The sequence below is a fragment of the Oncorhynchus gorbuscha genome, linkage group LG14 (assembly GCF_021184085.1).
Source record: "Oncorhynchus gorbuscha isolate QuinsamMale2020 ecotype Even-year linkage group LG14, OgorEven_v1.0, whole genome shotgun sequence".
In the NCBI taxonomy this organism is placed as follows: domain Eukaryota; kingdom Metazoa; phylum Chordata; class Actinopteri; order Salmoniformes; family Salmonidae; genus Oncorhynchus; species Oncorhynchus gorbuscha.
The window spans coordinates 46,644,413-46,660,025 of NC_060186.1; the positions used below are offsets into that span (position 1 = coordinate 46,644,413).

Here is a 15,613-nt window from a genome sequence, read left to right on the forward strand (position 1 = left end):
ATTGTGGACTTCAGGAAACAGCAGAGGGAGCACCCCCTATCCACATTGATGGGACGCAATGGAGAAGGTGGAAAGTTTAAAGTTCCTCGTCGTACACATCACGGACAAACTGAAATGGTCCACCCACACAGAAACGCGGTGAAGAAGGTGCAACAGCGACTCTTCAACCTCAGGAGGCTGAAGAAATTTGGCTTGGCACCTAAAACCCTCACAAACTTTTACAGATGCACAATTGAGAGCATCCTGTCAGGCAGTATCACCGCCTGGTACGGCAACTTATACAGCCTGCAACTACACCAGTGATGCGGTCTGCCCAATGCATCACCGGGGGCAAACTACCTGCCCTCCAGGACATCTACAGCACCCGATTTCACAGGAAGGCCAAAAAGATAATCAAGGACAACAACCACCCGAGCCACTGCCTGTTCACACCGTTATCATCGAGAAGGTGTTGTCAGAACAGGTGCATCAAAGCTGGGACAGAGAGACTGAAAAACAGCTTCTATCTCAAGGCCATCAGACTGTTAAATACTGTTAAATAGCCATCACTAGCACATTAGAGGCTACTGCCTATACACATAGACTTGGAAACACTGGCCACTTTAATAATGTTTACATATTTTGCATTACTTATCTCGTATGTATATACTGTATTCAATTCTATTCTACTGTGTGTTAGTCTATGCATTACTCATCTTATATGTATATACTGTATTCAATCCTATTCTACTGTATCTTAGTCTATGCATTACTCATCTAATATGAATATACTGTATTCTATCCTATTCTACTGTATCTTAGTCTATGTAATTCTCATCTCATATGTATATATATTGTATTAAATCCTATTCTACTGTATCTTAGTCTATGCATTACTCATCTCATATGTATATACTGTATTCTATTCTATTCTACTGTATCTTAGTCTATGTATTACTCATCTCATATGTATATACTGTATTCTATTCTATTGTATTATACTGTATCAGTCTATGTCGCACTGACATCACTCGTCCAAATATTTATATATTCTTAATTCCCTTCCTTTAGATTGTGTGTATTGTTAGATATTACTTGTTAGATATTACTGGACTGTTGGAGCTAGAAACACAAGCGTTTCGCTACACCCGCAATAACATCTGCTAAACAAGTGTATGTGCCAAATTATTATTAAATAAAATGTGATTTGATGTATAGAGGTTTGGTGTTGGAGATCATTCCACATTCTGTGTTCTACAACCAGGTCTGGTGTTGGAGATTATTCTACACTCTGTGTTCTACTACCCAGGTCTGGTGTTGGAGATCATTCTACACTCTGTGGATCTCCTGCATGTATTTTCTGATGTTTAATCAGACCACTTGAATGAGAGTATCTCTTGTCACATTGATCACAGCTATAAGGTTTATCTCCTGTGTGTGTTCTCTGGTGTGATTTCAGGCTGTTTGACTGAGTAAAACTCTTCCCACACTGACTACAGCTATAAGGTTTCTCTCCTGTGTGTACTCGCTGGTGTACTACCAGCTGGCTTGATGTAGTAAAACTATCTGCACATACATCACAGCTATAAGGCTTCTCTCCTGTGTGTGTTCTCTGGTGTCCTTTAAGGTGTTCTATCTGAGAAAAGCTTTTCCCACATTGATCACAACTATAAGGTTTCTCTCCTGTGTGTGTTCTCTGGTGCTCTTTAAGGTGTTCTCTCCGCGAAAAGTTTTTCCCACATTGCTCACAGCTATATGGCTGCTCTCCTGTGTGTGTTCTCTGGTGTGATACCAGGTTGGTTGACTGGGTAAAACCCTTGCCACACTGATCACAGCTATAAGGCTTCTCTCCTGTGTGTGTTCTCTGGTGTGATACCAGGTGGCTTGACTGAGTAAAACTCTTGCCACACTGATCACAGCTATAAGGCTTCTCTCCTGTGTGAATTCTCTGGTGTTTTTTAAGTTCTGATGAAGATTTGAAACGTTTCCCACAGTCAGAGCAGCAGTGGGGTTTCTTTCCTGTGGGTCTCTGATGGTGTTTCTTGAGGTGTCCTGATGTGGAGAGACTCTTCTCTGCCTCGTCAGCATCATGATGTTGTTGAGGCTCCCCAGAGGATCCACGATAGGCCCGTCTCTCTCCTGCGTGAATGTCAAAGTCAGACAGTTAATATAGTGAATGTTTAAATGTTTTTACAAACTTTGACAAATGTCTTCTAAGTCTTGTTTTAGTTTGATTTTGATCCACTAGCCAGTGTGGTAGGCAGATTAAAGAATATACCAGCCACTGTAGCAGGCAGATGAAAGAATATACCAGCCACTGTAGCAGGCAGATGAAATAATATACCAGCCAATGTTGCAGGCAGATGAAAGAATATACCAGCCACTGAAGAAGGCAGATGAAAGAATATACCAGCCACTGTAGCAGGCAGATGAAAGAATATACCAGCCACTGTAGCAGGCAGATGGACGAATATACCAGCCACTGTAGCAGGCAACTTAAAGAAAATACACTCCACTGTGATTTTTTACCAGCCTCAATATTTTTTTGCCATGAATGATTACACCAAAAATCACAAGAAAATGAATGAGCAGCTTGGCAATGTTGGTAAAAACAAGAAATTGAAGTAAGAAGTAATGTGGCTCGAGTCTTTTAACCAATGTGTTGAAATAAATCATTTAGATACAATAGTAATGATGAACAGCTGTACAAGTGAAAATCAAGAATCAACAAAGTGCCTCCATAACAACACATCACTACACACCACACTGTCCTGACAGATAAAACGCTGCCTTATTATTATAGTTCAAATCAAATCAAAGTTTTGTCACGTGCGCCGAATAAAACAGGTGAAGGTAGACCTTACAGTGAAATGCTTACTTACAGGCACTAACGAATAGTGCGGAGGAAAAAAAGTATGTGTGTGTGTGTAGGTAAGTAAATAAATAAAACAACTAATCCATAGATTAGGGCCTAATTAATTCATTTCAATTTACTTCTATGAACTGTAACTCAGTAATATCTTTTAAATTATTGCATTTTGCGTTTATATTTTTGTTCAGTATAGTTAGGAACTGGGCAATTCCATGGTAACGGAATTACACCAGAATCTGATGTTTCACTTTAAAATGTATAAAAACAAAAACCATAGCTGCTTTAAAACCACGTTTGTGTACATCAGTTCAACCACTATAACGGAGTTTGTGCCCCGTTATTACACATTAGTATTTACTGGTGTTAATCTGACCTTCTGTCTCCTCCTCCTCCTTCCCTTCAAAAACTACATCCTCCTCTTTCTCCCCTTTTACTGTAACATCCTCCTCCTCCTTCACTCTGAACACGTCTTCCTCTTCTTTCACTGTAACTTCTTTCTCTTCTTCTTTCACGGTAACAACCTCACCCTCTACTTCTTGTTTTACTGTGACATCCTCCTCTTTCACGAAAACGTTCAGCCCCAGAGCTTCTTTCTCAGTCCAGCAGGCTCCATCTTCTTTAGCAGGAGGGGAGAAGTTTAGTGAGCAACTCATGGTAGGGGATAATAGCTAGCTAGCATTAGCGTAGTGCTAGGCTAATTTATCAAGCCAACTAAATTAGCTGACTAACAACAACTTAAATATGAAATGAAAAGTATATACGATATCATGCTGGTAATTACACAGTGGCTATACACCGACACAGTCCAAATAACTTCAATGTTTCGGCTGTTTTGCCTAGCAAGGTACCAAGGTGTCTGACTAGCTGTTGTTGTTGAAGAAGCGTTCCGTCCACTAGATTATACGTCCCAGTGGCAGAATCACCTGAAAGACGCACATCGCCATCTGCTGACTGGAGTTGGTATCACAGTTGAGAAAAAAATTAAGGACAAAAAGCTAAAAAGCGACTGCCCTTAAAAACCAACGACTCCCTTTGAAAACGGGCGATGTGGCATCAGAAACATTTATTATAGTGTAAAAATGTACTATTTCGCCCCAAAATAGTTATACACAGCCCAATATGGGATGACTATGTAAATGTCTCTCGGACAAGGTGACTTTTATCAATATACACTGTAAAAAGTAAAGGTTACTGGAGTATCCTTTCAGGGTTCTTCAAATTGAAACTGTGGGGGAACCACTAAAAGTAATTTGAATAACATTTAGTGGGAACCCCTATAAGTTCCTCGAATAAGCTTTTGGGGTTATTTTTTTTAAACCCCCTGTCCACCCTTCCTCATTATGAAAAAATGTTTTAATAATAATAACAATATTGATTTAAATAATCCATTGTTAATTTAGTGGCACCACAAATGTGAATTATTATTTACAAAACACATTACAAAATTGCAACATTTCTGCAGACCATAATAAATACTACATTTACTTTGTATAGTGCTTTTCATGACATTTACAACAAATTAAAAAATTATGATGTACAATAAAAACAACATACATTCAAAATGAATCATAGGTAAACTAACAATATTGTAGACTTGATGCTAAATATAGATTTTTCAGCTTTAGTGTGTATATCCTATCCACTTAGTTATGTTAGGGAGTTTGCCATCATTATGACCAGCCCTGGTAACTTCACCCCAACTTCTCTTATCCCCAGAACACAGTAACTTAAAAACAACATAAGTGTTTTTCTGACATTTTGGGGAAATAAATAATACAGCCCTAGCAGATCCCCAAGTCCCATGAGAACGTCCTCAAGGGCATGGATGTTCTCCCCATCAAAGGTCAGCGGGATTTCACTCTCATAGTGAAATGGATTTCCGCCGATGTGCAGTAAAGGAGTGAAGAGCGGTGAAATCGGTGTCAACAAAAGTAAAAAAAGATTAATACAGATTATATACAATTAACAAAGAACAGAACAAATGTTCAGCTGTAGTTTTATATAAGCATGCACACCTATGTTTATGAAGAAACAGATGATACATTGTCAAGGACATAAAGGACACTCGGGTCCTCATTGAAGAGGTAGGGCAAGAGCAGAATCGCTGCTGTGGTCTCCAGTCCTAGTAAAGTAAAGCAATGATCTTACTACACTTGCTAATTTTATTACAAAATACATTAGAAAAAGGGGAGGAATAAGAGCAAGTACCTCTTCTGTATTGTCCTTCAGGGACTGTCAAAATAGCAGGATGATGTCCTCACCCCTGCCTCACCTCTCTACCTCTGCTAGTCCTTGAATTCTCTTTTTGTCTATATCCATTCCATGGAATTGATTCATTTCTGAGAACATCTGAAAAGATCATTTGCACACATTTGTATGCTAATAGACTTCAGTTTGTATTGACCGCTATGTAGGTTAAATTGACACTTCAAATGAAAAAGAAAGAAAGGCCTCAGCCTCAGACGCTCCAGCTAGATTTCCTCATGAAGATCCTGCCCAACTACCATCACATGAAGAAGACTGTCAAAGGAACCTCCACCCCTGTCAGAAATTAACCTCTGACTAACCAAAGATCAGCGTTCCCTGACACTCACCAGACCTTAACAATGAAAGGTGTAGAGACTAAATGTATCCTAGACCTGATGTCCTAGACCTGTTGTCCTACAGCTATTGTCCTAGACCACGTAAGAAGTAGTTTCTCTCCTCTGAGGCATGAGTGCACATTCCTAGCTTTTCTCAATTCCCAATCATAAGAGAGAGAGCCCATATGCAGCACTCCATTGGGTCATTAGCTAAACCAATAGTAATACAGTTCCTGGTTTTGTTTCTTATTTGTCTATCTTGCTCTTTTTATTGTATCCAATTGTACCCAATTTGTAAGTCGCTCTGGATAAGAGCGTCTGCTAAATGACTTAAATGTAAATGTAAATGCAGCTGTCCTACAACATATCTGTACCTTCTTGATCCCAATTGCATTGTGTCCATGTTCTGTCCTATAAGAATTTCAAAGGAAGAGAAAATGTGTCAAAGAATTACAAGCATTAAAATAATATATATTAAGTAAATATTGAAAGATAAATGGCATCGACATACAATTGAATGCAAAATAGAAGAACATATTGGAGAAAGCACTAGCCAATACAGTACTGCCATACAGACCTAATATCACATTTCAAGATATCTTTGTACATAAATTGTTCAATATTTTATCAGGCTGACATGAAAGATTATACGCAACACTTTTCTGCGTGGCAATACTGCGTTTGGATTATGAAGGTTGTAAGTCGCTCTGGATAAGAGCGTCTGCTAAATGACTTAAATGTAAAGGTAATTTATACAAAAGAGGAAGTCTATACACTATTAATACCATTATGCATTTGAATCCCATCTACAGCTACCATATAAACTGTTAATTTCTCTCCACAAGGGGGCGGACATGTAACGTTTCCAAAATGGGATAGTATTGTACATGTAACGTTTCCAAAATGGGATAGTATTGTACATGTAACGTTTCCAAAAGGGGATAGTATTGTACATGTAACGTAATGCCCCCTTGTAAGTTAATAGTATAGCATGCTGTAGCAGGGTATATAAAGAGGAAGACATCCATTGACGATTCAGTTCGTTGTAACATCTCGTCTGGACTGGTCACCGTCCTTAGCATTACATGGGCTTGCTCCTACCTATCTCTCTGATTTGGTCCTGCCGTACATTCCTACACGTACGCTACGGTCACAAGACGCAGGCCTCCTAATTGTCCCTAGAATTTCTAAGCAAACAGCTGGAGGCAGGACTTTCTCCTACAGAGCTCCATTTTTATGGAACGGTCTGCCTACCCATGTGAGAGACGCAAACTCGGTCTCAACCTTTAAGTCTTTACTGAAGACTCATCTCTTCAGTGGGTCATATGATTGAGGGTAGTCTGGCCCAGGAGTGGGAAGGTGAACGGAAAGGCTCTGGAGTAACGAACCGCCCTTGCTGTCTCTGCCTGGCCGTTTCCCCTCTTTCCACTGGGATTCTCTGCCTCTAACCCTATTACAGGGGCTGAGTCACTGGCTTACTGGGGCTCTCTCATGCCGTCCCTGGAAGGGGTGCGTCACCTGAGTGGGTTGATTCACTGATGTGGTCATCCTGTCTGGGTTGGTGCCCCCCCCTTGGGTTGTGCCATGGCGGAGATCTTTGTGGGCTATACTCAGCCTTGTCTCAGGATGGTAAGTTGGTGGTTGAAGATATCCCTCTAGTGGTGTGGGGGCTGTGCTTTGGCAAAGTGGGTGGGGTTATATCCTTCCTGTTTGGCCCTGCCCGGGGGTGTCCTCAGATGGGGCCACAGTGTCTCCTGACCCCTCATGTCTCAGCCTCCAGTATTTATGCTGCAGTAGTTTGTGTCGGGGGGCTAGGGTCAGTTTGTTCCTTATAAACTGCACAAGTACTTCTCCTGTCCTATTCGGTGTCCTGTGTGAATCTAAGTGTGCGTTCTCTAATTCTCTCCTTCTCTCTTTCTTTCTCTCTCAGAGGACCTGAGCCCTAGGACCATGCCCCAGGACTACCTGACATGATGACTCCTTACTGTCCCCAGTCCATCAACCATGCTGGTCATTTATGAACATTTGAACATCTAGGCCATGTTCTTTTATAATCTCCACCCGGCACAGCCAGAAGTGGACTGGCCACCCCACATAGCCTGGTTCCTCTCTAGGTTTCTTCCTAGGTTTTGGCCTTTCTAGGGAGTTTTTCCTAGCCAGCGTGCTTCTACACCTGCATTGCTTGCTGTTTGAGGTTTAGGCTGGGTTTCTGTACAGCACTTTGAGATATCATCTGATGTACGAAGGGCTATATAAATACATTTGATTTGACTTAGTTGACACACCTAACCTTACCAAGCTTAACGAAGCTAACGTTAGCTAGTTCATTCTCACAAAAGTGAGAACTGCTCTAGATTGGAAACTTACGTTAATGAGTGTAAAGTCATGTTGGCTTTATGGAAACGATATACAATATATGGGAAATAATATAGTTCAGGAAATAATCCAAACCTAGTTCTGCCGAGTTAGGACATAATGTTAGCTAGCTAACAGTACTGTACTGTAGCTCATACAACACCTATGGTCAAACCCGGCTTTCTAATATTTAGGTTAATTAGCCATAGTAACGTTATGGAAACTATTCACAGAAAACCATCATTGTCTTCGTTATTCATTATTAGTATGTTATATTATTATATAAATTATTTCGATACATATTCAGAGCCAAACATCAACCCAACTTACCTTTTTAATTGTTGTCACATCCAAACTTGCCACCAGCGTTTTAAGTTGTAATTGCGAAGTTTCCGGAAGAAGTCCAGCAACAACGGAGGTTCCTCGATGAACCCACCTTCTAACAAGTCATTTGAAGAACCTTTTGGAACCCTACGGTTCTTAGGGGATCTGAGAACAACTCCAGTTGAACCCTTAATTTTTAGAGTGTAGTCAGCTCTAGTTACTCTCAGATTCAAATATGCTGATTAGCATCAACGATCAAGTCAGCTGCTGCTGCTGCTCCAATACTGTATGAGGTGAGACCGTGAACTAACGTTGAACTGGGAAGTCAGTCATTCATTCTGTACATTGTGGTGGAAATTCTAACCAATCAGGAGAGACTTTGTCATTTCTTCAAACAATCAACCTTTATTTGATAATAATTGCAATAATGTAGCTGATCAGTCCTACACTCTGAGGTGGAATGCCGAGAGCTCGATGTACAAGGAGTTAAGAAGCCTTATATCGTCAAACTATCTTGTGAATATAGAAAACACGTGATCTTGGAATGTGTACTTGTGTGGAGAACGAGACACAAACTAACTGTGAATTGGTCGTCTCGTTCTGTAGCAACAGCTAGTTGTTCTAGTCATCTAGTGAGGTGTCAAAACAACAGGAAATCACCCTAGACACAGTTCCTCTAAAATCGATCAATGATTCCTAGAATTGGGCCAAGCAAGCGCCTTTGGCCTGTCTGCCCAGAGGGTGTGTGGTTACACACCCACACAAACTTCTCAACCTTAAAAGAGATCCTTCAACACATTAGAAGTCATAAATTTAAAGAGGTTAACATAGATTTTTCCCTCACAACATTGGACAGAGATAAATAAGAACCAGATGGAACTGTGTGATGTAGTAGGGAGTTGTAGTTTCTCTAGAGATAAATCAGACCAGACTGAGCTGTGTGATGCAGTAGGGAGTTGTAGTTTCCAACAGGCCAATGCTCTACACTTCCAGCAGGCCAATGCTCTAGTGCATAAATGTAATTCAGTACAATGACCATATTTCATTGCCTTGTCTGTGTTTCTTTTACACCTGCTATGTAAGAGAGACGGAAGAATGCACGCTATCTGGGATCCTTGGGACATCCCTATCCTAAACCCTACCTTAACCCTTTTAAATGTCAACTTCAATGGGCTAGTGATATCCCAAAGATGTATCTCTACCTGAAAATACATTATCTAAGTGATGGATAGTTGGTATTCAGCAGTCATAAAGCCTGAATTACTTTAAATTAATCACTATTTTAGTAGTTCATTGTCAGACAGTGTAAACAGCAGCTCTACACATTATTGACTGACTGATCCATTCATCCTTCCTTCCTCTCCTCTGAAGACCCAGTGACGGTGGAGCTCAGTCAGAGAGCTGTTGAGGGACTGGTTAGGAAGAACACTTCTACAGCCAGAGAGGTGAGAGGTCACACATGGTTTAGATGGCAAATATTTGTGTTTATCACATAATGTAAGCAAAAGGGAGAATGTTCCATCATCTGTTTATTTACATTAGTACAAATTATCCACTGATATTGGTGTAATTTCTCACCCCTTTTGGCTTTATGAAAGTTAATTTCCTCTCAGGCACACACATTTGTTCTTTGATATTATGAAGGTCATTTGTGTATAATGTACTTTTCCCCACCCATTCACCCCATCTCTTTACACTACTGATGAATATGTGGTGGCCTGACTGCATCCAGACTATGTCAAAGGCCCATCCTGGTAGATCTGAAACTAATGCAGCTTGGAGTGGTCGGATGACAAAAGTCACATTTAGGTGCCAGGTGTAACTGAGGCCGTAGATGTGCCATATCCATTACTTTGAGTGTTTTATGAATAAATGTGTTTCTGTGCTGCAGGGGCAGTCAATAAATGGAACGGCAAGGCCACAGAACATGACATAATCAGAGCTGTGGGAGACCACCTCAAGCCCCTGGTAGAGCCGGGGGTGGTGTTTACCACTCCACCACGCCTTCAGCAGGCTTGAAATGTGGGATTGATACTGTTTTTCATACTAACATGGACCAAGAGTCTGTTGATTGGTTAGTCATTGGGTTCATTTGACTTACAATATGTTCAAATCAAGCTTTATTTATACAGCACATTTCAGACATGGATGCAACCCAATGGAAACAAGAAAAACAAAAGAAAAACCCACACCAAACTTAAAGACAGGAAGCAACCGAGCTGTACGTGCTAAAGTCCAACCTCAAAACCTAAATGGAAAAACCAAAGCCTGTAACTACCTTCCTCCTTAAGACAACAAATATATCCTATATTTTTGTGGACAAGTTTGCTTACCACCAACTGAAAACAACTTCCATTTCACATTCTAATCAACTACAATGCTTCACTTTCACCAATATCAACATGGTGTCTACTGGCTGTCAACAATTAAAAACAAGATAAAAACACGCACTTCTAAATAATAATATACAATCGTATCTTTTCTCCCTTTTCTTTCTATAGAATCCGAGAACTCTCGTCTTCCTTAAACTCACTAGCTTCTAGAACTCTCATCTACCTACAACTCACTAGCTTCTATTCCACTTGGAACGAGTCCAAACAAAACTCATCTCCAATACGGAAAAACGTGCAGTCAAAATAAATTGTGATCAAATGTACAGCCCTTTTATTATGTGTTGGCAATAATGAACTTAATGGTGAGGCATGGAATAATAAAAATGTATATTTTGTCAAAGATAATATTTTGAAATATGAGGTGATTTGAGTCATGATTCTTCAGTTGTGGAATAAAGACAATTAGCACTTGAATGTTGTCAAAAAATACTGGAGTGATGTAAGATTGTTAATGAAATTGATTATAGAGCAATTTATTATACTGCTTCCATGTGTACTTATTTATTTTAACCTTCATTTAACAAGCTGACAAGGTAAAAATCTGTCATTCTGCACCTGAACAAAGCAGGTAACCAGCAGTTCCCTGGTAGGCCGTCATTGTAAATAAGTCAGTTAAGACCTAATTCTGTCTCACAATGACGGCCCAACGCTCTAACCACTACAAACGCTACAACGCTACAAGACCATGGTGCTTGCCTACGGAGCTGTGAGGGGAACGGCACCTCAGTACCTCCAGGCTCTGATCAGGCCCTACACCCAAATAAGGGCACTGCGTTCATCCACCTCTGGCCTGCTCGCCTCCCTACCACTGAGGAAGTACAGTTCCCACTCAGCCCAGTCAAAACTGTTCGCTGCTCTGGCTCCCCAATGGTGGAACAAACTCCCTCACGACGCCAGGACAGCGGAGTCAATCACCACCTTCCGGAGACACCTGAAACCCCACCTCTTTAAGGAATACCTAGGATAGGATAAAGTAATCCTTCTCACCCCCCTTAAAAGATTTAGATGCACTATTGTAAAGTGGCTGTTCCACTGGATGTCATAAGGTGAATGCACCAATTTGTAAGTCGCTCTGGATAAGAGCGTCTGCTAAATGACTTAAATGTAAATGTAGAAGAAATCACTGAAATCACTGAAAAAAACTACCCGAAAATACATATTTTCAACTTTTACTTTCAACCGAACGTATATTGGACGTCGGGAATAGTCTTCAACGTCTTTTCAATTACATTTTGCTAGGTGGGATAGCCCGATGTCAAAACACAGTTTTAACGTGTCCAAATCAATAACCAATACGCAGAATCAGTTTGGGATAAATTGAAAACCCAAGCATAAAATGGGCTATAACCACAAACATCTGCAACAATAATCATATTACTTGTATTCATTTAAACAAGTTCCTTATAAACTGCACAAGCACCAGAAACGCTGTTGTTTTGACAAGTAGCAAGAAATCACTGATATCGATTAGGTTGTACGTGCTGTTAAAACTAACACAACTAAAAAAAACATGGAAATGGGAGATGTATTTTACCTCACTGATTAGAGGTCAACGTGCAGAAGACAGTCAGCTACATTTTGGAGTGATGCATTTAAACAAAGGAACGCAACACTTACGTCATTACTCATCGATATCACGTTGAAATCAATTGTGCGAGAGGGAGATGAGGTTGCACGTCCTGTTAAAACTAACAGCTCAAAAACCACACGGAATCTGGGAATAATGTAAACATCACTCGTTAGAGGACAACTTGTGGTAAACAGCTAGCTGCATTTTGATTCCAGTGAGTCACCAACGTGTTAAGTGTAACACAACAACTTTCAATTCAGAGCCTGGAATTTTCCCCTGAGGCTAATATCCATATCATGTTGAAATCAATTGATAAAGGGGCAAGTGTTTAGGGTTCTACATTGTGACATTATTAAAATACTCCTAGTACATTGTTATAACATTTTGCATTGTTACATTAATTCATTGATATCATGAAACAACTCCTTCGTATGTACTTTCTGATATTTGATCTGCAAGCTTTTATCCAATTATCTCTGGTCACAGCAAAGAGGTTTCTCTTCTGTGTGTGTTCTCTGGTGTTGTACCAGGCTGTTTGAGTAAAACTCTTCCCACATCGATTAGCTATACGATTTCTATTCTGTGTGTGTTCTCTGGTGTACTGTCAGACACGTAGATTAAACAAAACTCTTCCCACATTGAGTACAGCTAAATCATGTCTCTCCTGTGTGTGTTCTCTGGTGTACAGTCAGGTAGCCAGATGTAACATAACTCTTCCCACATTGATCACAGCTATAAGTTTCTCTGTTGTGTGTGTTTTCTGATGTTTAGTCAGATTGGAAGATGGAGTAAAACTCTTCCCACATTGCGTACAGCTATAAGATTTCTCTCCTGTGTGAATTAGCAGGTGTGTTTTCAATTAATATGATCTAGAGAAACTCATTCCACAATGAGAGCAGTGTTACGGTTTTTCTCCTGTGTGGATTCTCTGGTGGATTTTAAGTTCTGATTTAGATTTGCAGTTCTTCTCACAGTCAGAGCAGCAGTAAGGATTCTTCAATGTGGGTCTCTGCTGGTGTTTCTTGGGGTGTTCTGATCTGGAGAGACTCTTCTCTGCCTCTTCAGCATCATGATGGTGTTGAGACTCCCCAGAGGACCCAAGATACTCACATCTCTCTCCTGTGTGAACGAAAAAGTCAGACGGTTAAAGTCCCACAACAGCAGAAATCCACTGTTTATTTGAGGTAAAAGGTGATGCCCAAGAGCGTACCCATGTAGTTGTACAACAATTGACGCCTCTTAAATTAATCGACAATTGTCAATTGAGCAACAATTGTAATATTTTGTCTTGTTATCACATTAGTAGTAACATCGATAACTACTGGAAGATCCTAACAATAACATAGACCTACTGTAGGACCCATAACTTCACCTAACAATAACACACCTACATGTAGGACCCATAACTTTACCTAACAATAACATAGACCTACTCTAGGACCCATAACTTAACCGAACAATAACATAGACCTAATAACATAAACACTAAAGGAGAGTCTCACTCTTGAATCAAAAGAATTTGCAAACCATTTCGACAGAGGAGAGGGCGTACAAAAATCAATAAATTCTCTCTTTCAAGCACAGTTTCGCAAAAACCAAGCATTCTTGAATTTTTACTACCCTCTATTCAAAGTGATGTGAACAAATGAAGGGAATCATTCACAAACATTGGCACATAACATACGATGACAGTATCGGTAATGCGTTTCCAGACCCTCCCTTGGTCGTATTCTCACGGGGCAGAAATCTCAGAGATCAATTGGTAAACTCTCATATACCACCCCAAAATACTCCAGCACAATGTCTATTTGCGCCTCGGAAACAGATCCCAATCAAAGGTGTTATCACATGCACCACTAAGGCAGTTCAAATCAAATCAAATTGTATTTATCTTAGAATGTTTTGGAAGCAAACCCCTTGATTTCGTCCCTAAATTATATCGGCATCGAACCCGTCTCCCTCCCTAGGAGAGGGGGTGACCTCAACAATTTATTGGTAAAACGTGAGGTTGTCTGGATCTTTAATTTAAAGAGCCTTGCTCCTGTCGGTCTCAACATACATTATTGTAATATTGCTATTAATTGTAAATGTTTGTGGGTCTATGTAGCCAAATTGTATCTATGACCGTATGCTATCCATTTGTTTTTACACGTTCTACTTATATCTGTAAATTAACCAATGATATCAGGCCACACTCGGACATGATTACAGACACCTGTGTGTGTCCTTTGACACAAACCAGTTACCCGCAGTGTTTGTCATTATACCCTGATGAAGACAGCTGGTCTGTGAAAATATTGGTATCAGGTTATTAAATTATTGCATCTGAGCTCCTAGAGTGTGAGGTTCTCCTTTTCTTTTTCAGACCACCGTGGTCTGACAACTTGGATGGAAAATTACTGAGGATAATAGCAGATTAGGCTGCTGGTTAGGCAGTTTTCTTGTTAGCCAGAGCGTTGGTGACTGTAACTGTACTGCTGGAAAACACTTCTTTGCTCCTTTTTTGCCTACGTTTATTGACACCTGGACATTTTCAATGGGTGTTGAGCTAGTAAATTCATTATTCTGCCCTCTGGTACTCAGACGAGTGCGCTGAAATCGGAGTAGTTAGCCAGGCTAATTACTGAAAGCACCAAAATGTCCATTGAGAACGCACAACGACTATACCATTTAGCTAAGAATGACGGGAATAATCAAGTCAATAAACGTTGGGTAGTTAGATAGAATATAGTTAATATACTGGCAAGTTTGATGTTTAAGTAGACAACTAACGTTAGGTAGCAAGTTAACATACCGGTACATAATGCTGTAATAACATGCTAACAAATTGTTAGACAAAATAGCGTGTAAAGTAACTTATTTGAAAAGTTATTACTTTATTACGTTGCTCAACCTTTTCTTAACATTTGTCATGATTGGTTAAATCGATGAATTTGTATAGGCACACGTTGGACCTCAGCTGCAAATTTTCCGCCATTTTCTTGAAATCTGAAAAGTAGTTGAAGCTACGCCCATTTATGGAAGAATTGCATTATAGGCCCTAAAATACGTCATATTGTGGCGAATTTAGTACGACATCCGGGAACTTATGGCACACGACCTACAACCATACTATGACCAATAAGCATACTATATACTCAATTCCCGTCACAAATAGTACGGTTAGTATGAGTATTCTAACACTGCTAATGACTTATAAACAGCTCTAACAATTTTACCACCACAGGAAATCTACACTGGCAGTTATAGAAAGACCCAATTATTACATACCCATTGATTATTGAAGAATATAACTTATACATGCCTCAAATGTTTCAAAACATATTCATGTATAACACCAGTGTTGGTTAAAAAAAAGCACTGTATAGCCTCAAAACCTGATAATTTTTGACCTTTTTTTATTCATTTTACCTTTATTTAACTAGGCAAGTCAGTTATGAACAAATTCTTATTTTCAATGACGGCCTAGGAACAGTGGGTTAACTGCCTGTTCAGGGGCAGAATGACAGATTTGTACCGTGTCAGCTCAGGGATTTGA

At 39.9% G+C, this 15,613-nt stretch overlaps 1 protein-coding gene and 1 long non-coding RNA gene across 2 annotated transcripts; one reads left to right on the forward strand and one right to left on the reverse strand.

The window, feature by feature from the left end:
- Positions 1-1,042: 1,042 nt before the first annotated feature.
- LOC123994982 (zinc finger protein 239-like) lies at positions 1,043-8,400 on the reverse strand. The gene is made up of 5 exons (XM_046298156.1): positions 8,119-8,400; positions 5,808-5,844; positions 5,060-5,200; positions 3,225-4,973; positions 1,043-2,118 (listed from the first exon to the last, which is right to left on the reverse strand). The coding sequence occupies exons 4-5, from the start codon at positions 3,502-3,504 to the stop codon at positions 1,304-1,306; spliced, it is 1,095 nt and encodes a 364-aa protein (XP_046154112.1). The 5' UTR covers positions 3,505-4,973; positions 5,060-5,200; positions 5,808-5,844; positions 8,119-8,400; the 3' UTR covers positions 1,043-1,303.
- On the forward strand, positions 8,189-11,253 carry LOC123994993. The gene is made up of 3 exons (XR_006831766.1): positions 8,189-8,405; positions 9,484-9,557; positions 10,004-11,253. It is a non-coding gene; the product is annotated as an uncharacterized LOC123994993 (long non-coding RNA).
- Positions 11,254-15,613: the final 4,360 nt, after the last annotated feature.